The following is a 25704-nucleotide window of genomic DNA, read 5'->3' as shown; positions in this document are numbered from 1 at the left end:
TTAATTGTGTCAAATGTTTAATCCCCCTTTAAAATTTTCATTGTGTATTACAATATTGCCTGGGGATAAGAATACCCGGTCAGTGTTGTTTAAAAGCTGGGTCATAAAAATATGTATACCCACTTACTACAAGTGATAGGTACTTTAAATTTTATGGTTTTATGGTTAAACTGTTAGTAATCTTTTTGCGCCCGCTGAAAAAAAAAGGACGTTTGTGGTCATATTTGAAGATTTACAGCTGTAAAATGGCGTAAAACAGAGAACTGAAAAAATACAGTAATCGGAAATATCGTCAACTTAATTTGTTAAAATGTAAAAATGGTCCGTTGAAAATCGATTTAAAATAACAGACTAAGCTGAGCAATTACTTATTGTTTGTACATGTATGGTCTAAAAGTAAATGTTTGTTTTTAGATGTTAATATGTAACGATTTTAAATATGTTAGTTTCCCATATTCATATTACAAAATATTACTTTTATTTTGACAAAAAATAAAGTATTATATACATATTCGACTTGTTCCGCATTTCACTTTAATATAATTTAAACTTCATTCAAGTACATCGTTAGTAAACCTTTTTGCCTGTAATGCTCAGAAAAAAAAAATTTATAATGCCCAAAGCTATTAGTTATCGATTCACCCCACCCCCCCCCGTGTTACAACAAACAACACTTTGTACGGAAATCGAAAAATTGGTTTATTTGTTCTCCGCTTTATCGGTTTTTAAAGATGTTACTAAAAATGGTAATGCAAAAGATCTATAGTATGTATGTATTTTAGGTCACTATAAAATTCTTATAACTTTAGATTAATAATCAAATTCTAAAAATTTATAAATTGTTATTATTCCCAAACCTTTTTTTTATAATACTTTGAAAAAAAAATACGAAATGACAACCGCTTACATAGACTTAAAAATGTCTATAGAGATAAAATAACCTGTAATAGTATTAATTTCTTCATACTGACACTGATTTTTCGCAGAGAAAAACATTTTCTCTCTAGACAGAGGCAAGAGATGTTGTATTTTTTGCAAAAGTGCCATCTAGAAAAAAGGTTATTTGTCAGATTTTTCGGTAACCCCTTTTCTAAAAATAAAGATTGCAAATTTTAACTTTATTTAAAGCTTTTCCCAGATTCCAGTTTTAATCGAATGGAATGAACGTGCGTGCCCCCTTATTCATTCTTAAAGCTAGCTCGGATACCTAGCTTCTACGAAATAAAACTTCTATTGGAGTTGTTTTGTCCTTTCAACTTTAATCTCGTTTAACCCTAATGTATTCATCAAATGATTTTTTCACGATATTTTTTTATTTCAAACACTTGCAACATCACTTTAGTGACTGAATCCTTGTTGACTATCGGATGAAAGAATGAATGAAATAATAGTTAAATGATTAGTGTGAAGAAATGATCAATCGAATGATGAATGAATGAACTACTTAACGGCTATTCTGAATTTCTTTTTTATATTAAGATTACAAAATTAAACTGACCTTTTTGACGCTTCTGAATTTGTTAAAGCAATAAAAAGCAACCCGTGTTTCCGATTAATTGAAATATAATTCATGGTCTGGTTTGTCACAAAAAAATCAGTTTATAAAAATTAAAACATTTAAATCAAATAAGTACTTACTCGTGACTCCTTTCCCCCTGAATATGCAAAACAGAAATTATCGCGTGCGGTCACTTGAGCCAGATGTTATCGCTTCGGGATATACGAACGCGCGAAGCGTGACGAAGCGTGTTCTCAACTGAATTGGATACCTAATATCTGTATGCATTAAAGATCCATTAATTTGCGCTAATTTGTGTTAATTTGGCATTCATCGAGTTTCTGATATTTTCAATTTGCAGGTTAGAAAAAAGTTAGAAATTGTCAGACTGGGTTACCAGGCTTAGGGTACATGGGCTATCTATCTGATTTAGTTAATATAATACAATTATCAATTAATGTTGCGTAAAACTGTTCGGCAGGGAAAATTTTATGTTTCAGTTTATTTTCGTGGAGATGGGTAAATCAGTGTAAATGCTTATTTTCATTGATTTAATGAAAGGGCCCTCATTAATCTTTTCCAATATTTTTCGAGCGTTTTCGTTAATTTTTAAACAAAACTTGTATTTTATACAGTCAATCAGTGTCACGCCATCCACGTTACCACGGTTATCATTGCTTTAAAGTAAAGTAATGTGATGTTTCGCTACCTGTTTTTTTCTTTATAAATTTTTTTTTCTCTTAAAGTATTTATTTTTTTTAGTACGCTTGTGAATGGTAATGTGTCTTTCTTGTTGTCTAGAATATTTTAAATAATTGACTTTTTTACAACGGGTGAATATGATAACTTTTTTAAAAAATGGACCATAAATATCACGGTGCGTTTGACCCAAAAAGTGGAAAGTTTGTAAATAAATTTAGGGGAAAAGGTATGGCCAAAGCTCGAACCCACTACCCTGATTTGGCAGCTAAACGCTTTGCCGCCAGCTACTGCAATGCGATAGTATAATATTTAACTAAGAATTATATATGTAATATTTGTATCGCTATTTATGTTTGGACATTGAAAATGAATTTATGGAATATACGAAATATTCACAATGTGCTAGGTCAAAACTAAAGGACCCCACATCCACGAGAAATAAATAGTCTGCCCGTGTTTACTACAGTGGAATAGAGGGGACATAGGAAACATTTTATTTATCACGTGCACAGTGTTAGCACCACATTCGCACATGTTAGATACCACATGCGAATGTGTTTATTAACACGTGCGCACGTAATAACTTTTCTTAGCTAACACGTTCGCATGTGTAGCTATCACGTTCGCAGTTGTTAGCTGAACGTGCGAACGTGAAATATTACCAACGAACTAATCGAGATATCAGCCTTTTTTCATAAACAAGAAACACTTACTTCGTAAATTACAGCTAACTATAAATAACACTTCCCTTTGAAAGACATCCATTTAGAAAAATTGCAGATCTTTCACGCTTTTTCATTGATCAGCTAACACGTGCGCACGTGTTAGTTATCACATGGGCACTGGTAGTATAAAGTGCTGTCACTTGCGACGTGATGTTATCACCCGCACGTGTGAATTACCACATATGCACGTGGTAGCTAACTCGTGCGCACAGAAAAAGTAAAATATTTCATATGAAAGGCGTTTGTTCGATTCTTTGGACGCAGACACATTATTATCGATTATTTTTCGTCTGTAAAAATATTGAATTGATTTCATAAGTAAAGTATCAATACATGTCTTATATACATTTTCAGTACAAAATATAAATGGATTAGTTCCTCTTTTTTTCTATAAATATTTGCATTGTATGCACAAGCGTTGGAAATGTGCAGAAAAACAGTTAATTTATGCTTGCATTAGATTTTTACAATGGCGTGATCAACGGATGTAATTTTTCACTACAAATAAATAGGATGAATTGATTAATCCTTTTCTTTTCTCAATCGGCTATTTAGATTAAATGTTAAAATAAATCGGGAACGCGCTAGATGAAATGATGGGTTCATTCATGTTTGATTTTAAATTTATACCTGTTTTGGTCCCTGAATGCTTTTTTCAGTTATGTCATATTAGTATTAAACCCTTTCTTTCTTTCAAAATTGGGATTCATTCTACATACACGTACAAGTTCGAAAACATGCGAGACGTTTGACCTTTGAAATAGCGGAGAATATTTAAATTTTCACTACACATATTGATTGCATCCCGTATTTTTGAAATAATAAGTTATTTAAACCCCGTATTTCCGGCATATACGGGAAATATACGGAGTTTTATACCAGATCTACGGCATATCCCTCCTGTATTTTCGAATATACAAATTATTTAAATCCGTATTTCCGGCATATACGGGAAATATACGGAGTTGTTATACGAAGAAAATACGGGAAATGTAATCCCTGTATTTTCAAAAAATACAAACTTTTTCTACCCGTATATCCAGAATTACGGGAAATATACGGAGTTGATATACAAAGAATATACGGGAAATATAAGTCCGTATTTTTAAATATACAAATTATTTAAATCCGTATTTATGGCTTTTACGGGAAATATACGGAGTTGTACACCAAGCATATACGGGACTATACGTGCCGTATTTCGAAATATACAAATTATTTAAATCCCGTATTTCCGGCATATACGGGAAATATACGGAGTTGTATACGAAGAATATACGGGAAATTTAATCCCTGTATTTTCGAAATATACAAACTATACATATCCCGTATATCCAGAATATACGGGAAATATACGGGGTTGTATATGAAACATATACGGGAAATATACGTCCCGTATTCTCGTAATATACGGATTTATGTATTCCCGTACACCAGACATATACGGGAATATACGGTGTTGTATACGATCAGAATAACCCTTTTTAGAATTTCCCGTATTTCAATAATATACGGGGTATCGTATACTAAGAATTCCGTATTTCATAGTATACGGAAATCCGTATTTTATTAGTATACGGACTTTTAAATATACAAGCCCCGTACACGCCCGTATTTTAGTTTTCCCGTATTTCTTCCCGTATATGGGTAATATACGGGATCCCGTACACTCCCGTATATTAACTCTTTTTTCGCAGTGCGGAGCCTTATCTAGAAAGTGGTTTGGAATATTTAAATAAAACTTCATATACATGTACACCACTATAGAGAAATGCGGCCCGTGAAGTTTCAGTCACATTGCCAAAGTAACACTAGAATTCCCCTTAGTATTTTCTAATGTTAACTATATAGGGTACTAAAAATATGGCAATTTCTGCTTCATAACTAGTGACATATTTGACCTAGAACTATGGAACTTTAATTGAATTTAGATCACCATAATGTGGTAATGCACACACAATTTTGTCAGGATCTCTTTAGTAGCTTATAGAAACATTCAAAAAATCTTATTGCCAAATGATAAATGGTTATTCTCAAATCAATTAACTTTATTAAGTAATGATCTTTATCTTTTCAACTAACGAAAGTAACTTTAACTCATTCAAAAAAAAAATTGTTCCGATTTGTAGCAATAATGTCTTGCTCCTGTGATAAGAACATTTTTGTTGTAAAATGTCTACTAAAAGTATTTAACAGATCGAGATACAATGATTATATTATAAAAGGTGCATTCATTCACTGATATATTCAGCTCTTTATTTCAATAAATATTTAGCAATAAGCATTTCGCATTTATTGTTTTCACAATAAGCATATATAATTGACAATAACCGTTTTGCAGTCAATATTTGACATTAAGCATTTGGTAAATAGCATTTTGCATTTGACAAATTAGTATGGCGCATCGGCCTTCCATAAACATACAGCATTTGGTATATTACATTAAGTATTATGTACTTGGCATTTTTGCATTTTAAATATTTGCTATTTAGAATTTGGCAATTAGCATAATGTATCGGCCTTCCATTGTAATATATGCCATTTCGTTTGCCAAACATTTTGCATAGGGCATTTTGCATTAGACATTTATATTTTATTATTATAATTATTATTATTATTATTATTATTATTATTACACCAGATTTGTTGAGCGCCCTTTTCATATGAAATATACGTTCAAGGGCGCTTTACAATAAAACATGTGACATACCGCAGATATGTAGGAAAATCACAAAACATGACATAAGCAAGCAATCATAAAGCTGAAACTGAAACTGAATAATTTGAAAATGCTATATTCAATGGCGTTGTACATAATAATACAAATAGTTATCATTACAATATTAATAATGACAATGATAATAATTACAGCCTTATTGTAACAAACCGTCATGACCGCACCCCTCCCCTTGAGGTCATTTAATCCCTATTGCCAGTTCTAGTGCTGGTACGCCCAGACGAGCTGCATATAGAGGTTCAAAGTCCCCGGTTAATGGTGCCATCATATATTGTCTTAGAAAGAAATACCACACACTTCAAGTGAAACTCAAGTCTTGCAAAATACACACATAGAATGTCATAACCCTTGAAATGTGACATGATGAAATCAAGGATGAATTGTCAATTTAGTTAATTACATGATGAATTGTACAGTAAAGAGATCTTCGTCAATGACGAATGACTTGTCGTAGTTCTGTTTCACAAAAATAACAATAGCATACTTGGTATCTAATGAAAATCAGATTCCTACCGCGTCTCGGGGATAAAACAGAGGCATATAAAGGAAAGTTTTCCGAATAAAAAACACCAAATAATCACACAGATGGCTAATCCACGGCCAGATTTTAATTGTTTTGGATATTGAACCGAGGACTTTTTCTCATTTCTGAAACAACAATCTTGGCATTACCCTCAGTAAATAGCCCAACACTCTATATCTTTGTCGGCCAACACGCTATATCTTTGTCGGCCAAATATCCCGGCGAAATCTCTATTACTTCCGAAAATACGAGTTGTTCAAGTCGAATGTCTAGACCACAAATGTTCTGTATGACACCACATGATTCGCAGGGAATGTTCTTATTGACACCAAGTTCTTATCATACGTTTTCTTGCCTTTTTTTCACACGGTTTGCAGTATTTTATTGAATTTAACGCGTGTTTTCGGGTATAGTGGGTCGTTAAATTCATTTCTCTGATAAGGGTTTAGGTTATAATGTAGCAATTCACCGTAATTCTGTCGGAAATGTGCCATCGTGGTTTAAAATGGAGGCTTATTTCATTTGCAGAATTTATTTTCAGTAAAATAAGGATTCATGTTAAATTTACTGCGCGACGCCGTCAACAACGCGACCCGAGAAAAGATCAGTGGCTTCAATCTGGCGGCGTTTCGCCACAAATCAGTCTACAACGGCCCCCTTTTCTTTTCATAGTTTGACAGTTTATTATTTGTAATTTACGATGATATATGGGTTTCTATGGGTTGCAGTTCTAGAAAGTGTAGAAAATCTCAACCAAGTCATAATAACCAGACGTCGGTAATGAACGGGAAATATACGGGTTTGTATACAAAAACATATACGGGAAATATACGTCCTGTACTTTCGTAATATACAAATCAAATATATCCCGTATTTACGGCATATACGGAAAATATACAGAGTTGCATACGAAACATACACGGAAAATGTTCATCCCGTATTTCCGAAAAATACGAGTTAATTTATTCCTATATAAACTAGACATAAACGGGAAATACATGGTGTTGAATGCGATCAGAAAAACCCTTTTAAAAACTTCCCGTGTTTCAATTATATACGGGCATCGTATATCAAGAATTCCGTACTTCATAGTATACGGAAATCCGTATTTCATTACTATACCGACTTTCAAATATTATTTAAATATTTATGAAATATTTGCGTCAAGTAAGTGAAAAAAAAACGAGGGTGGTCAATTTAGTTGAATAGTTAATATACGAATAATATGAATATTATTAAATCATTACCACATAACTAAAACACGTTCCCGCAGAAACGTCGCCGGAAACTGAATTCGATCGGTATAACTGATGGAAGCACATCTATGTAGTTTATTCAACATAATTTCTTGGATTAAAATAAAATAAACAAGAGATGTCCATAAGATAGCATGCTCGTCTTTTTTCAGTGCTTCACTCTGATTAAGAGCTTTCCAAGGAAAAACTTTATAAAACTTTATCAGAAAGAAATCTATGTTAAAAAGAGGCATACTTCTGTCAAAATTCAAACAAGAGTTATAGAGATTGTTTCTTCTGTTGTAGACTTAGATAGTAAATAACTATTTTAAGTTTCAAGTCAAAAGTTTTGATAGTAACATAAATATTTGACTTTATCAAGAACTTTAACTAAAATGTCTAAGTTATAAAGAGGCATAACTCTGTCAAAATTCAAATCAGAGTTATGGGAATTATTTCTTCTCGTGTAGACTTTGACAGTAAATGACCATTTTAAGTCAATAGCTTTGAAAGTAACAGATATATGACTTTATCAAAAACTTAAACCAACTGCGACGCCGACGACGATGGGAGTGAATAACTACTTTTTCTTCGAAAAGTCTAGCTAAAATACGTTTCCTTTGACAAGAAACTATAATATCGATATGAAAAGTAGGCTACGTAATTTACATGTGCGTATGTTAGATCATTACAGACTGATTGACATGAATAGCACGGGCAGTTTCCCGTGAAAGAAAATAATTTGATTCTACCGTTAATATTTAAACCAGTTTACGGATTTTATAAAATGATATTGGCAAATTATCGAGTTTTCACTACAGCACATAATATTACACTATCCAAAATAAATACGGCATATATAAGATTTTAATTGTATTCTAATGATATTAAACACTGAATTAATTAGAACGGTTGGTATATTATATAATAACAATAGCCTATGGGTGCAGAATGTAAAACAGATGCCCGTTTTCCTCTAAACTACCGCTATCGAAAGACAATTTTAGCTTTCTAGACAGATTCCAGACGAAACGAAAGTAGCGATAACGAACGGACAAATTCTCAGTACGCACGTGTTAGTTTAAATGAAACATCTGAGCTTGTGCGCACGTAAAAGCTAATGAGTGAACGCAATAATAAGATTTCCAATATGCCGAGTGACTAGTGCGCAGAGGCTTTTGTATACTTATACGTGCGCAGATGTTTTGTACTAGTCTTATTCGTGCGCACGTCACGTAATTCTTATTACATGCGCAAGTATTAGACATTACGTGCGCACGCAGTAGTATAATAAAACATCTATGTCTCTCTGTGACACCGTAACTATATACATTACCCGATTAAAAAAAAAAATAGTACTGTTACTCTAGAAAAGAGGGAGAAAAAATATACAATTTTAGAGCCTAGTCCGCGTCCGCTTCGAGTGAGAAAGGGCTTGGGTTCGATCTCCTGCTCCGTCATACCAAAAACGTACCAAAAACGAGAAAAATGTTACCAGTAGCTCTATTGCTTGGTGCTCAGCATTAAAAGGAAACTGGTTTCTATTCTCCTACCGTCGTGACGATGGATTCATCAGGAATGAAATGTCGATATTGATTTACATAAGTTGTAGAACTTGTTTCACAAGCTCAATAAGGAGAGTGCAGTTTTACGGATCTCGGGATCGTGAGTTCGATCCCCGGACGAGGCGTATGTTCTCAGTGACGATTTGATATGAGATATTGCGTCTAAAATCATTCGTCCTTCACCCCCGATTCATGTCGGGAAGTTGACAATTACTTCGTGAGGACAGGTTTATACTGGTACGGATCACAGGAACACTGGTTAAGTTAACTGCTAGCCGTTACAACTGAAATACTGTTGAAAAATGGCGTTAAAACGCCAAACAAAACAAATCACAGTCGATATAAAATAGATTATTATAACATAATGTCGAATCATTTTTCTAAATAATAAGATGACACGTCTTTCGATATTTTTAGATATTCTTTATATACAAAGTAAACTCCTGGTGCGGAACCCACTGTGGTATTATGTCAGGAAACAACGGGGCGTGACTAACCTGCAGTTGATTAAGGAAGAGCCCGAAGATGATGGTTTTCTGGCTTTGTACGCATACAAACGCCTTTGGTATCCCTCTTGTTAGCTGTGTTTTAGTACTGATTGTTTTCGCTTACCATAACTTAAACACTTTAATTTGTAAATAAAATGAACTATACGTTTCGATTTCGAACATTTATTAAACAGTAGTCAGTATACATTTGTAACGTATGTGGATAAAATCTAAAATAACACAAAGCAAGGTGATATATACATTAAATAACTTGTTTAGTTATAAATGTATTTAGAAAACTCAAGTTTCTCACATATGACAGCGATTTGAGACTAAGCAGTTATAACATCCCTATATGCATGTCACAAGAGTATGCATACACCTGCTAGCAATAATGATAGAATATTAATTAACCATTGCATCAATGTAATTTACATGCAAGAATACGTCATTTACATGATTGGATTTTTTACTTAAATTCCATTCTATACAGAGTGTTACATGGATGATACTTATGTTAAGTGTGTCTGAGAAGATGTGTCTATTTGTTATCAAAATAGTACGCACGTTACATCGCATTTCTTAAATTTGGTCATAAAACGCCCTTAGTTGTATTCTATAGTAGGAACAAGGATGTTACAGGGGTGTTACATGGATGCTACTTATGTTACGTTTGTCTGAGAAAGTTGTCTATTTCTAATCAAAATGTTACACATGTAACTCGCCATTTCTTGTGATTGATCGAAAACCGTCCTTAGTTGTGTTATATAGATGAAACAAGGGTGTTACATGGATGTTACATAATGTTACGTGTGTCTGAGAAGTGTCTATTTGTAGTCAAAATGTTACGCATGTTACATCTCATTTCTTAAAAATGGCCGAAAAACGTCCTTAGCAGTGTTATATAGACAAACAAGGATGTTACAGGGATGTTACATGGTTGTTACTTTACGTGTGTCTGAGAAATGGTGTTTACTTGTAGTCAAAATGTTACGCATGCTACATCCCATTTCTTAAAATTGGCCAAAAAACGTCAAAATAATATAAGAAAATATAGGCAAAATATTACCTGAATGGAGACGTTGTCTCCGTGTGTACGGTATCCAAAAGTCACGTGGGTTGGCCACCATGAAATCAGAACTCATTGCATTGTATTGAATGTCAACTTATATGGATTTTCATAATAAGGATGTATTAGTGCTGTATTTTATTGAAATATTACACTATTGTTCCTATAACTGGAAAGCACTTCTCTCAATTATTAAGAAATAAAATCTAAGAATTTTACTTACCGTTGAGGGGTCGTGCTTTCGTACGATGTCTTTGACTTTTTCGGTAAAGAGCGTTGTTGAATATTTGCCGCGGTACTTTGACATGTTTGCAGGTTGATCATTTTCCATTAAGTCGTATCCAACCATCCCCTCATGTTCAGTTATATGAGTATAATAATCTGAGTGTCCTGCCACGAAGCCTTAAAATGTGATGAAAAACACAGTGCTGATTTTATACTTTCTTGTAAACCTAATGACTGTTATTTTCTGTTTTTTCAATATTACAAAAATGTACACTGAAGTGGTCAAACGCTGTATTGCGACGAGTGTTTATTTTTCTGTTCTATTAGCAGTAATTGTTTTTCCTGTTATGGGTCAATATACAAGCATAATTGAAGTCAATGATGGCATTCGCTACTTGTTAACTATCATAATAAACATCTGTCGGACTGAAAAATCGAAAACCAAACAACAGAATAAAAAAGAATGTGAAATTCTTAAAAGTAAAGTTATTTTAAATAAAGACTGATATTACAGCCAATCAGCTCTATAGAATTAAAAATGTGGGGTGATATGACGTTTATTGAAAGGTACATGAAGCAATAACTGGAAAGTGATCAGATCACTTCTATGCGAATTATCTAGCACCTCCTTCCATTTGGAAAATGCTTGCATGGGCAATTGATCAACCAGAAAAGAAAAATATTACATTGCAAGATGTCATTGACGGAAATGACGTCAGACAAACAAGTCATTGAAAACGATGAAATGAACGATATCGTTCCGGTAGGAACAACTGAAACAAGAGGCTACAGCCTAAATCCAGACTGGACTACAAAGAAGAATTTTTGCAGCAGAAAGAGATAATTTTCAAATAACAGAAACCGGAGGGGGCATCAAAATTTCATTCAACGCAAAATCGTACTCGACACTGAAATCAACCGCAGGTAACTATTTTGTATCTCAAGGAAACTGTTACACATGTACACATTTACCAATGTTTGACAAAAAAGGGAACTTGGTTGAAGAAAAATATAAAATATCGGACGACAAAACCCACTTTTACACACTTAATTATATCATACAAAATGGTCAGCATTAGTTAATGGAAAGAATGTTCAGCGTTTTACTGAAATAGACCTCCCAAAACTGTTACATATCACACAGTCCGAAAGTTTTTTAGACATGAGTTTTGATCATACAGAGCCAAAAACTGTTTACAATATGGAGAACAGCTATGCAAATATTCATGACCAATCTACAGTAAGTGAACAAATAAATGTTAACATCAATTCTCAAAATGTTGAAAATCGGTGCGTATGATATTAGTAATGACAAGGTATTATACATGCTTGCAACTATCCATGAAAGTGTGAACTTATTGCGTGATACCCCAGAAAGTCACATGCTTATTACAGACAGACATTTTGGCCAGCTTTGTGATGAAATACAATCTATAAAAAGTCATGTGACATGCGTAAGTGAACAAACAAAAACAGAAATTGATGAAATAAATGCTGTTACAAATACCATGAAAAAAAACATCAAACAGAATCATGAAACATTTTCACGAAAGCTGCAGCAAACGATGGATTGTGTCAAAAACATGCCAGTACGGCAACAGAAACCGAATGAAACTGAAAATCAGCATACACATATTTCACAGCAATACGAAGCACCAAAAACAGAAAATACTCTTATAATTGGTGATTCGATAATACGAGGAATTCAACCAAATAGATTGAATGATTACGTGGCTATAAACAAAGGCAGTGTTGCTAAAATTGCAGATTTATCAGACAGATTGAATAGGTTAGATACACGTCACTATGCCAACGTCATTATACATATTGGCGGAAATGACGTCAGTGGCGGTGAATGTAATGAGACGTCGTACCAGCAGCTCTCAGACCTAACAAGGAAACTTCAAGATGAACAATGCAAAGTCTACTTTTGTACTGTCTGCCCAAGACAAGATGTTGATGTAAGCATTTTTAACAGTAGCGTACGTACTATCTGTAAGGAAACTGGGGCTACTTTAATTTAAACTTACCAGGCATTTATCTACGGCAATGGAGAGATACGGTTAAACAATACTTTTCAAGTGATGGTATTCACCTCAACAATTATGGTCCAAGGACTTTAGTAGCGACGATGAATAAATACGCTACAATAGTACAAAACAGTCAGCGTGCTGAAAATGAATCCATGAGACAACCTGATTCTCAGCGTTCCACTGCTAATAGTAATATTCGAATATATGGAAATAAACTTCAACATAATAGGGCGTTTTGCTTCAAATGTGGGATGGTTGGCAAGCACTTGACCCGTGAGTGTAGGGTGCAGACAACAAATGCTATGTATTACGAAGAAAGGCGTGAACAACTGAGGAGACAACTATGGGATTACGGAATGCCGGGAAGTGACTATTTTTTTTCCTGAAGAGGGTAGTCACGGAAGTTTTAAACTTTAGGAAAATTCTGACAGATGCTCAAATTTTGACAACTGGACCAATCAGCAGAATTTAGATAACAATAATAAAAATACTTATAATGAGGTAAATTTTAATATATTAAAACAAGATTTTTGTGAAGATATAACAAATAATACCTCATAGAAATAGTCATAGAAATAGCATACCTGGTCCAAATACTTATTAATTAAGTAATTCAGAAAATATGGTATGTAATATATGTTTTCTAGTGTTTGAAAAATGTTCATGCGAAAAAGAGATTACAGAAGGTTCGTCATATATATCTGATTTTTTAGATATAGTTACAAATAATCTAACTAAATATAATTCGACATATAATACAGATCAGTCCATGTTATCGGCGGATAAGATATGTGAGAAAAATTGTCAAGACAATTGTTTTTGTTATAAGACAAAAGTAGATAACGATCTAAATAACAACGACAAGAATTCAAAAAGCGTACCTAAAATCCAAGTGAATGAGGTCGTAAATCTATCCACAGATCTCATGAACGTAAATCATTCAAAAACTGAGCATAAAACAATATATTTTGAAGGAAAAGGACTCTTTATTTCTAGTCTAAATTTACAACATTTATTACCAAATTTACATGAAATAAACATATCTTGGGTAATTTCAAATCGCCTAAAATACAACGTAGTTGGTTTATGTGAAACCTTTCTTAATGATAGCATCACAAATGATTATGTAAACATACAAAATTATATTTTTGAAAGACGTGAAAGGCTCAAAAGAAAAGGTGGGGGGATAATTATATATATATCGGACACAATAACATACAAACGTCAAAATGACTTAGAAATAAATAATATTGAATCGATTTGGATACAGGTTTTTATTTCAAACAGGAAACTTTTTCTTTTAAATTTTGTTTATCGTCCACCGAATTTTTCTAAGTCTTGGATCACAAATCAAAATGGCCGATTTTTCGCTCCTGGAATATTATATCCTAGGTGATTTGAACATCAACTATTTGCCAGGAAATAAATCAGAAATGTTTAGTAATACGAAATAGGTAAACATATTAACTAAGTTAGGTTTGGAACAGTTAATACAAAATCCAACCAGAACAACGAAAATAAGTTCGACTATAATTGACCACATATATGCAAATGTGCGTTCAATTGATAGAAATAGCTCTAAACCGAAACGTGTACATAAGTAATAAAATATAGAATGTTGAAACATGTTGATGAGAATAATTTTCCATGCGACCTTTTAAACTTTGGTCTTGAAATAACTGAAATTATTGTTAATCCAAATCAGTATTTAGATTTCTTTTACTCTGTTTTAAATGCTGTTTTGTCGAAACATGCATCTATGAAAGAGAAACGCGTAAAACGTGAGCATCAACCAAATTGGTTCACAGAAGAAATAAAAACAATGATAAATTCACGTGACTCCTGTCATGCCAGTAGAGACATTGATCAATACAAGTTATTGAGAAATTAAGTAAATTCCATAAAAAAGAAGGCCAAGAAAAATTCCTTTAATAAAGCCATTGAAAACAATAAAGATACATGCTACGTTTGGAGAAACCTAAAAGATGTTTCTTACTTAAATCAAAGGGAAAAAAAGTCACCATTCCGTCTAAACTTGAAACTACTGATAAAGTGCGTGAAATTGATTTAAACAATATAAATGAGTTAAATAAGCATTTCAAGTATTATAAAAATAACTTCATTTTCTGAAAGTAATTTCTCTGATCTGAAAGTGACAATTGATTCACACTTAGGAGAACATGCCTTTAGTATTCCCTATCTAACAACGCTTGAAGTAAAAGATATTATTTCTAAACTAAATACACATAAATCTACAGGTCTCGATGGAATAGGGCCTAACATTTTAAAACACTGTGGGGATGTTATTATTCCGTACATTACATCAATTATAAATAACAGTATATACTCTGGGATTTTACCTGATAAACTTAAAGAGGCTCGTGTCTTGCCTTTTTTTAAATCAGGAAGTAAAGAACGTGCAGATAATTATAGCCCAATTTCAATTCTACCTAACATTTCCAAAATATATGAGCGCCATATAGCCTCACATCTTCAATTATATTTTCAAAAGTATAATACACGACAAACAGTCTGGGTTCAGGAAAAATCATTCTTGCAATACAGCATTAATTAGATAATTGATGATTGGATTAAAGATATTGATAGTGGGAAAATGTTAGTTGATCAATGATTGATTGATCATTGGTACATTTTTTTTAAATATGATTTTGTAAAATCTTAAGTGTTTGTATACATGTGTATTGTTGTTGTTGTTAACTGAAGGCCATACTGAAAATAAGTTTACGTTTCATTTTCATGTTATGTATACTTTGTATGTTACCTTCATTAAATAAAGATTTTATTATTAATATTATTATTATTATTATTATTAAAATATGCTCTGGTTTGAAATTTATCAAACGGAGAAAATTTCTCTCAAAATATATTTCAATAATTCGACCTCTAGAAAAGCCACAAAATTCACGATGGACATTAAAATATCCCATCAAAATGTATGGCTGCAGATGTTGTTTGATAAAACTGACCGCTGAATGTGTGGAAACAACTATCTAATTTCAATGCGATAACTTTAAAGCTAAAATAACATAAATATGCAAGAACTAAGGGATGCAGAGCTCTTTCATGCAATAAAAATGTATCAAACGGCTTCCTTTTTGTTGGGTTTAACGTCACACCGACACCATTATAGGTCATATTGCGACTTTCCAGCTTTTTATGGTGGAGGAAGACCCCAGGTGCCCCTCCGGGCATTACTTCACTGGCGAGCACCTGGGTAGAGCTGCCGAGCTGGATTACTTCCTCACATGAAACATTCTACGCCCCAACAGAGGCTTGGGCCCAAATCGGCGAGGGATAAGTGGATTGAACCCGTGACCACAGATGTCCTCTAGTAGATTCCTAGATTATCTTTTTTATCCGCACAACTGAAAGTTTGCTAGTGTAAAGCGACAGAGTGACAGCAGCATTGAACATTTCAGGCCATATCCTGTTCTTAACGTAAGAACTCCATCTTAATTGGTTACTTTTATTATGATCTTTGTGAATGACCGTAACACGGTTTACCCAAATAATGTTTGCGTTTTAAAGTAAAACCGAATTTTTATGATACCAGAGGTCCGTAAGATTTAAAACGAAAAACGTAATGTAATTCGAACTCTACGTAAGTAAATATCGCTCCTTAAAAGACATTCTTGTGAAATCCTCGTTGTAGAATTCAGCCACTGTGTGCACCAAGAAGCATTAAAATGTTTGCTTTATTTGTTTATGGATTGTTTTTTTTTTTTAATCAGGAAAGCATATAAAGAACCTTTCAGTTTTGTTCTAGGTAAGGTTAAAAGAATGATGGTAATTATAGTAAACTAAAGAGGAGAAAGAAAAGCAGTATATTCAAAATTTGAAAATTCGACTGATAAAAAGACTTTTTAAAATATTTCTTCAACGTTTTACAGCCGCCACGTGGTGCGTGTTGACTGCTGTTGTAATATTTGATAGAATATATAGGAAGGAAGATCTTTCGGAAGCGTAGAACTCAACATATCAATAAAAAAAAGCAAACATAATTTGGCTATTTCTGTTAATGAGAAGTAATAAAATGTGAAACTTGCATCATGTCCGGTAGCAACGACTTCATTTTTATTCTATTACACTGGTAGAGCAACACTGAGTCAATTAACCAAATCTATAGACTGTATTGCTACTTTTCAGAGGACATACCTAGGTCATTACATGCCCCTCAATATATCATTTAAGGCACGACCAGGTATCTGTGTAGAACAACCAACCTTTTTCAAGCCAGCTTTGACAAAGACAGTCTAATATAAAGGGCACAAATATTTCCAGGCAATAAATATAAATTCCCGAGTGTTTAAGAAAAATAACCAGATATATGAACTAATATTACCAACGAAATAGTTGAAAATCATCATTTAGTTCTTTGATTTCTAAAATATTTTTTATGAAATTCCAAAGCAGTCTTGGAAAGTTTTGATTTCCTGTTGATTCTGAATTTGCACAACAATAATCAGCAGTAGTGCCTGTTATGTTGGTTTACATATGTACAGAAGATGTATAAAAATTAAAAGTTGCGGGATAACTCAAAAATCGTCACGTAAGACAACGTAGTCATCCCTTTGTAGTGATTATAGAATACTTTACCAAAGAAACTGTCGAAGCCCCGGTTTGTAGGTAAATATTCTTTTTTGAAGAAGCCGACATGCCACTTCCCAACTATATGAGTTGCATATCCTGCTTCTCTTAGCTTGTCTGCAATTGTTGGGTTATCTATCGCCAAGCCTAACGGTGTTCCTGGCCATAAAATCAATTGTAAACCTGTATGAATCTAAACAAAGAATTTGTAGTTATTACTGGCATTGATATTTTAACGGAGTTTGTCTATTTTCTTATAAGTTACTTATAAATTTTCTAAGCAACATCTGTGAGATTTGTCTTCAACAAATTATATTCTGCTGAAAGAAACAATAACCTTTAAAATGATTATAATGGCATATTGCCTTTGGTCATGGCTTTATTCAAGAGTAACAATATTTTATATTTGGAATGAAAAAAAAAAAAAAAACAAGTATTAACAGCATTTTAATATTATTTAAGAAATTCAGATATGAAACACTTCTTTACATTTGAAATAAAATATGCTTATGCAACTTTCATGTATATAAAAGCATCAAATTCACTGTCTCATAGAAAACTGTTTCACCAATGCAACATTACACATTTCAAATGACGGCGTTGTTATTATATTATTGTGAAAGTCTAAAATAAACTGGTGGTTGTGAGATGAGTATAGACAATTCTTTGAACACAGTGCAGACAGAATATGCTCATTTTGACATCAGAACATGTTGAACAATAAGCTGTCTTAAACATAAACTGTAGAATCAAAAACGTTTCACCAGTAATTACTTTTCGTTACATATGTGAAATGAATATATTCGCGAAATAAGGTACTCATGTAAGTGCGCTTCTTGTGTGAGAATTCTTATATAGTGTACATTTCACATCAACTGCGAATAATCTACTCCACAATCTTTTTCTGTTTACAGAAGTATCGAACTTTAAATCTCGTCAAATATATATTTTCACAGTAAAAATTGAACCAGAGAGAGTTTTACTGGCAAGAAACTGTTTTAATGCCATATGTATAAGGATTTGAATCCACTCGGCACCTGAGGGCTCCTTGCGCTGTGTAAGCAGATTGACCACATAATGTCAAATACATGTAAAACGGCGTATTTTATGTTATTCATTTTCAATCTACAATGCAGCCATTTAAAATGATAATATGTTTAGCATTTATGAAAAACAACGAGATACTCGGCATTATATATATATATATATATATATATATATATATATATATATATATATATATATATATATAAATAATTGGTTCATTGATATCAAATAAAACTTTAGAATTTAAACCATCTGGATAAAGTGTTTTCAGTTCATGAATCCACACTGTTTCTTTGCAGAGACCATCAGTGTCATTTCTTGCATCAATAGGCACAAAAGAAAAGACCTTTAAGCATTGATCTTGTAAATTGAAATGCGATTCAACTATTCAGAAAAAAGCAGGGTAAGTAAAACTATTAATATCAAATCTGTGACTGTTCATGCGTTTTGATACAGGTTGCTTAGTTTGTCCCACATACTGTTAATCACATTTGTTGCAAGTAATCAAATATATTACGCATTTACTTTTACAGTTTACGTTATGACGTAAGGTGTATGCCTGACCAGTCATTTGGCTGGTAAATTCTGAATCTCTTTCGATCACAATGTGAATACTGCCTTTGTTCTCCATTTGTAACTGCAAATGAGCAGTCCTGGATAGGAAAGGATTCAAGGCCAAAACCTACTAATAATGTGTCAAGAAAAAATAGATATAAAAAGTTTTGGTCAATGCTTGAAAGAAAAAACGCCTGGCGTAAAAGACAGTATCTTAGGAAAGCCAAGAATGCTCGGGAAAAACGAAGAACGCACTCTTCAGGTACAATGAGAAATAATTCCAGATTGTGTATTGAATTTAGTACGGGAACGGTATACTAATCCACCTGGAAAACCATGTACTTGTCACTTTTAGTAACTCCAACCTGTTAATTTAATATTCACGTATTGTATATAAATAAAAATTCAAAACTTGCACATACTTAATTTGAGCATTTTATTGTAATATAGTGCTCCTGACACTGTTACCCCTGCTGATTTTTTTCAGCGTGTATTTTTGGATAGACGCACATTTAAACATATAACCAGTTCGATGTTATTCAGTTAATTGGATGTTATTTGGATAATTCTGAAAAATACAACATTTTTTCTCAAGTAAGTCATATATTATGATTTTCATATGGCATGGATTGCCATGTGACCACACTGCTTATGTTTATAAACTGTGATCACATGAGTAATTGTATAATAAGCTCCTTCCCTAAGTTCAAATTTGAATTGCTGTTATATATAAGAACCCTTTTCTTCATAGATTCTTAAGTTTCTCATCAAGACTGATACAAAAGTCATCTTGCTTAATGTATAATATTTTTTGACTGATTAAGCTTTAGCCTGCTGGTGGCAAGTCATTCTGCCTTTGCGACCAGTGCAGACCAAGATCAGCCTACATATCCGATCATGGTCTGTACTGTTATCTATTCAGTTCGTAATTTTCAATGAACACCCCTCCTAATAATAAATGGCATTGCCCAAAGTGAATGATGGACCTGTCCATTTTAGATATTTAGCAGACTAAAGGTTAAAAACACCATTTTACATCTTATATTTTAAAACTCTTCCTTGAGTTAAAAAGTGTAAACAAGGGGGCCAAGATTGTCCTTGGTCGCTCGCCTGAGAAACACACCATAACACACCATAACAATGTAAACATGTTTGACCTTGTGATTTCATGGAAAAAAATATTCTGACCAATTATCATGAAAATTGGTGCTAAAATCTTGAGTATAAACAAGTATTTTCTTTGATTTGACCTAGTGACCTAGTTTTACACCCCATATAACCCATATTCGAACTTGACCTAGATTTTATCAAGGCTATCATTCTGATAAAATTTCACGAAGATCAATTGCAACATACAGCCTCTATCGCATACACGAGGTTTTCCTTTGATTTAACTTAGTGACCTACTTTTTGCCCCTAGATGACCCATATTCAAATCTACCTAGATTTCCTCAAGGAAATCATTCTGACTTAATTTCAGGAAGATCAATTGAAAAATACAGCCTCTATGGCATACACAATGTTTTCCTTTGACTTGACCTAGTGACCTACTTTTTGACCCCAGATGACCCGTATTTCAACTTGACCTAGATTTCATCAAAACAATCATTCTGACCAATTTCATGAAGATCAATTGAAAAATACAGCCTCTATCGCATACACAAGGTTTTTCTTTGATTTGACCTAGTGACCTACTTTTTGACTCCAAATGACTCATATTCGAACATAACCTAGATTTGATCAAGGTAATCATTCTGACCATATTTCATGAAGATCAATTGAAAAGTACAGCCTCTATCGCATACACGAGGTTTTCTTCGATTTGACCTAGTGACCTATTTTTTGATCCAAGATGACCCATATTCAAACTTGAACTAGACTTTATCATGGCAATCATTCTGACTTAATTTCAGGAAGATCAATTAAAAATTTATTTATTTATTTTGTTGGGTTTAACGTCGCACCGACACAATTATAGGTCATATGGCGACTTTCCAGCTTTGATGGTGGAGGAAGACCCCAGGTGCCCCTCCGTGCATTATTTCATCACGAGCGGGAACCTGGGTAGAACCACCGACCTTCCGTAAGCCAGCTGGATGGCTTCCTCACATGAAGGATTCAACGCCCCGAGTGAGACTCGAACCCACATCGATGAGGGGCAAGTGGTTTGAAGTCAGCGACCTTAACCACTCGGCCACGGAGGCCCCCTCAATTAAAAAATATAGCCTCTAATGCATACAATATATTTTCCTTTGATTTGACCTAGTGACCTTATTTTCGACACCAGATGACCCATTTTCAAACTCAATCTAGCTTCCATGAAGGTTATCATTCTGATTTAATTGCAAGAAGATCAATTGAAAAATGCAGCCTCCATTGCATACACAATGTTTTCCTTTGATTTGAACTAGTGACCTTCTTTTTGACCCCAGATGACCCATATTCGAGCTTGACCTATATTTCATCAAGGGAATCATTCTGGCCAAAATTCATGAAGATTAATTGATCTCATTCACATACAAAGTTTTTTCTTACATTTGACCTAGTGACCTAGTTTTTGACCCCAGATGACCCGTTTACGAACTCGGCCTAGATTTCATCAATGCTTTCATTCTGACAAATTTTCATGAAGATTAATTAAAAATTCAGCCTCTATCAAGATATTTTTTTTTGACCTAGTGACCTAGTTTTTGACCCGAGATGACCCATATACAGACTCTATCGCATACACAAGGTTTTTCTTTGATTTGACCTAGTGACCTACTTTTTGACACCAGGTGATCCATTTTCGAACTCGTCCTAGATTTCATCAAGGTAATCATTCTGACTAAAATTCATGAAAATTAATTGAAAAATACAGCCTCTATCGCATACACAAGGTATTTCTTTGATTTGACCTAGTGACCTAGTTTTTGACCCCAGATGATCCATATTCGAACTCGACTTAGATTTCACCAAGGCAATCATTCTGAGCTAATTTCAAGCTAAATGTTGACAGACAGACAGACGACGGACGCCGGACATGGAGCGATCACATAAACTCACCTGAGCATTGAGCTAAAAAAACAAGAGAAACCACCCATCAGCCATTACCCCCCCCCCCCCCCCCCCCCCCACCCTACCTCACCTCTCCCCACCTGTTATACCCAGGTTGCATCTTTAAAAGCCGATAAGAACACTGAGGCAACTGAAATTGTAATGATAAGGAATTACACTTTATTAAATGTCTTCAACTGACAAGCAAGCGAGAGTAATGTGCAATTGAATATATTTTCAATTACACGCAGTGGTTATTGAATTAATTACATGTATAGTACTTTTGTATATTATAAAAACTACTTGTAATGATGTTTCAGTTGCAAGCAACCTTTACGGACGATAGTCTATGCTATTTTTTCTTTCTGTCTGTAACAATATGGCATTATCCAACATAAAATGTAATTTTGATATTTCTACTAAATTGGTCATGACGCCGAACAATGAATGCCAGACATAGCTAAAAAACAAACATTTTTAAACATGACAGCTTCTGTTGAAAGTTCAGAACAATTTGTTTTATACCTTTTAAAATTGATAAATGACGAATAATATAGAGCACCCTAAATACAGACAGAGGGCCATGCATTGCAAAGTAGGTCCGCAACAAAAAGAAAATGAACTGGGTAAGGTGCTGATAATGGGTTTTGGGGAAAGTGAAAAAAGAAAAAAATGATATTCCACAGAGAATGAAACACTCCAAAACCGCGGCCTATCAACACCGTAAACCTCATTAGAGTAAATAATCACTTATACAACACACATACGTACACACATACATGTAAACGCAACCAATCGGGGATGTAAGCTATAAACCTACCAACTGGGAACTTCTTTATTACTGTAGCTACAGTTATCATATTTCTAACAACTCTTATTCGTATGATCTTAAAATTATCCGAGGCTTTAGATTAAAGCTATCTTCAATTGTTAAGCAATGAGACTTTTCACATTCAGAGCGGGGAATTTTGTGTTTAAAACCAACTGAGGTGAATGTGTAACAAACCCGGGGTTGTTTTTTTGTTTTGCGAAATGGGGGAATTGTGTTTTTTAAAACAAAGGGGGGGAGTTAGTGAAAAAACCTAAATGGGGTTTCCCCAAGTGTAAAACCTAACCGGGTCGTTTTTTAAAGTTGAAACGGGGGAACAAAGCTATTAAAATGGTGTTTGCGGAAGCCCCTTGACATTTTAATATATATGAAAAAAGGAAAACCGGGGGATTCATTGGGTTTTGAGGGGTTTTTAGCCATTTAAAAACATTTCAGTTTTTTTGGGGGGATTTTCCCCAAACAATCGTTTCCGGGAAAAGGGATAAAAGAAATTGAAATAAACCCTGTCATTTTTTCTTAGAAAAAGGGGAGACCTGGTCGGTGGGAAGAATTAAAACCCTCCCCCTTAATCAGGGGTATTTAAAGAGTGATTTTAAGTCAGGTTTAACCATCCAAAAAACAGAGGCGGTCAGAAAATAGAGAAAAGTTCTAAAATTTCTGTATGTGGGTACATTTTAGCACGTCAATCATTCGACATTCAATAAAAAAATTTTTCTTGTCAAATGTTAACATTAAATAATTTTTTATACAAGCATAGAACAATCAAAAGAAAAAACCAGTCTGAGCAGAGACTGATAAAGCACAAAACAGTTTTGGGTTTTATCAGTTTTTGCTTAAATCACTTTCCTTCCCTACAGCAACTTTTGAATTTCGTTTATTATAAGTTTCTTTCAGGGTTTTGTAGGTGCAGAGGGTTATGTTTAGGCGGTAACGGGCTCCCCCTGCCGAGTTACCGCCAAAAAACATTTCCCCGAGAGCCGGATATTTCCACTGCACCTATAAAAAGGGGTAGAATTTTTTTTCCCATCCGGTTTCAAAAAATTAATAAAAAAAAAAAAAATTTGAACAGCTTTATTTTTTAAAAAACTATTTTTAGGGCAGTGTTTTTAAACCCAAAGCGGGGGGAAACCAACTTCCGAAAACAAAAAGGACGTCATGACGTTTAAAAACCAAACAAAAATTTGTTTTTTTTCCTTTTTTGTTTTCCCTTTTGGCAGCGAAAACTTTAAAGCTTTTTTGATAAAAAAAACGTGATTTAAATTCAAAAAAATTTACTATCAGGAACCAATAGGAAATTGCCCCAAGGGTATTAAATTTTTTCATTTTTTTTTAAAAATAAAATTTAAAAATTTTTCTACACAAAACTTTTACATATATGTAGTTTTTTATAGTCTTTTAAAACAGCACGAGATTTCTTCTTACACCCCCCGGGGTTTTAAGATGGATTTTTTTTAAAGCACCGGTAAAGAAAACCGAAAACCCCGTCGGGTTTTGGGCAAGAATAATTTAATATTGTATGTTTTATTTTCCTTTTTAAATTTTTTAAACCCAAAAAAAATTTAATTGGGGCATTCAAAAAATCTAGGGCGGATACAGGTTTTTGGTTTTGGGGGTTGAAAAAATATTTGTAGTAAAAACAACTTTTCCCATTTCCCCCCCCCTTCCCCAAACCGGAGCATTTTGAAAACAATAGATATCTGGTGCTTTCTTTTTGGTTTGAGGGGGTTTTTTTTTTGGTATTAAAAAAATGACAGGTTTTAGGGTGAAATAAACCCAAAAATAACATTCTTATCGTCCTTTTTTTAATGACTCGTAGACTTTTTTTTGGGCTTAAGTATCTGGGAAGGGAAATTTCTAAGCCCGTTTCTGGGGTTTTTTTTTGGGAGGGGTTACTAAAGTTTTTTAAAGGGTAAAAAAAAGGGGGGGCCTTTTTTTTTTGGGGGAGCTCTTGCAAATTGTCGAATTTTATTGTGCGAGGAAAGCGAGAAGAAAAAAAAATGATTTTTTTTCCCCAAAAAAAAGAAAAAATTGCCTATGCGAGATAGCGAGCGAAAAAAAACCCCAATTTATATTCTACCCAAACAAATGATAAAATTACCATTGAAAACCCGTAGCGAGCGAGAAAAAAATCCCAATCCCTGGATCCCCCCCTTGAACTGTGCTAAGCAGACGTTTATTTTTCCTTCAAATTACCGTTCAAAAAACAGAATTAACAGCAAACTAAAAGTGGGGTTTCCCTTTAAAAAAACCATTCGGTTTAACCCGAAATCAGGCATAAAAAAAACAAAAACACAGAAACTTTTTTGGTTTAAATCCCCCAATCGGTGTAATATTCAGTATTTTTTTCAGTTGTTGTGTTCCTACATTTTTAAAATGTTATTTTTATATTTTACCCTTGTTACATTTTTCATGATTTAAAAATATAGTACCGTTTGCTATTTAAAAATGATAAGTTTAAAAAGGTTAAGGGATTACAAAAATGACGTTCCCAGAGTAGGATATCAACTCATGATTTTAGGCTTTTAGACGGGAAAAAAATAGTAGTAGGTAATTAATTTGGGTAAAAATAGAATGAGGCAAAAAAATTTACTCTAAAAACGGAAGAATGACAGAAACAAAAAATTTATTTTTTTTTGCGCTTTTCTCTTTGATAACAGAAATTAAAAGAAAAATTTATTTTCTTTGAAAAAAAAAATTTTGGGGCTTATTTAAATTTCCAAAATAAAATTTTAGGTTTGGGAAAGCGGGAAAAAGGAAATAAAAATCAAGGGGGAAACTTAATTTAAAAAACCCCCAATGACTGCCAGTCCCTGATTTTGCATGAAAAAC

At 33.5% G+C, this 25704-nt stretch overlaps 1 protein-coding gene across 1 annotated transcript in view; it reads right to left on the bottom strand.

Moving 5' to 3' along the window:
- LOC123554245 (arylsulfatase J-like) overlaps positions 1–25704 on the bottom strand; it is a 220468-nt gene that overhangs the window by 102685 nt on the left and 92079 nt on the right. The window contains exons 3-4 of the mRNA XM_045344239.2: positions 17418–17601; positions 10766–10944 (exon numbers count right to left, since the gene is read on the bottom strand). Coding sequence (XP_045200174.2) covers positions 10766–10944; positions 17418–17601 — 363 coding nt within the window. The remainder of the gene's footprint in view (positions 1–10765; positions 10945–17417; positions 17602–25704) is intronic.

The sequence above is a fragment of the Mercenaria mercenaria genome, chromosome 7, assembly GCF_021730395.1.
Source record: "Mercenaria mercenaria strain notata chromosome 7, MADL_Memer_1, whole genome shotgun sequence".
NCBI classification, from domain to species: domain Eukaryota; kingdom Metazoa; phylum Mollusca; class Bivalvia; order Venerida; family Veneridae; genus Mercenaria; species Mercenaria mercenaria.
This window is presented reverse-complemented; position numbering and strand designations above follow the sequence as displayed.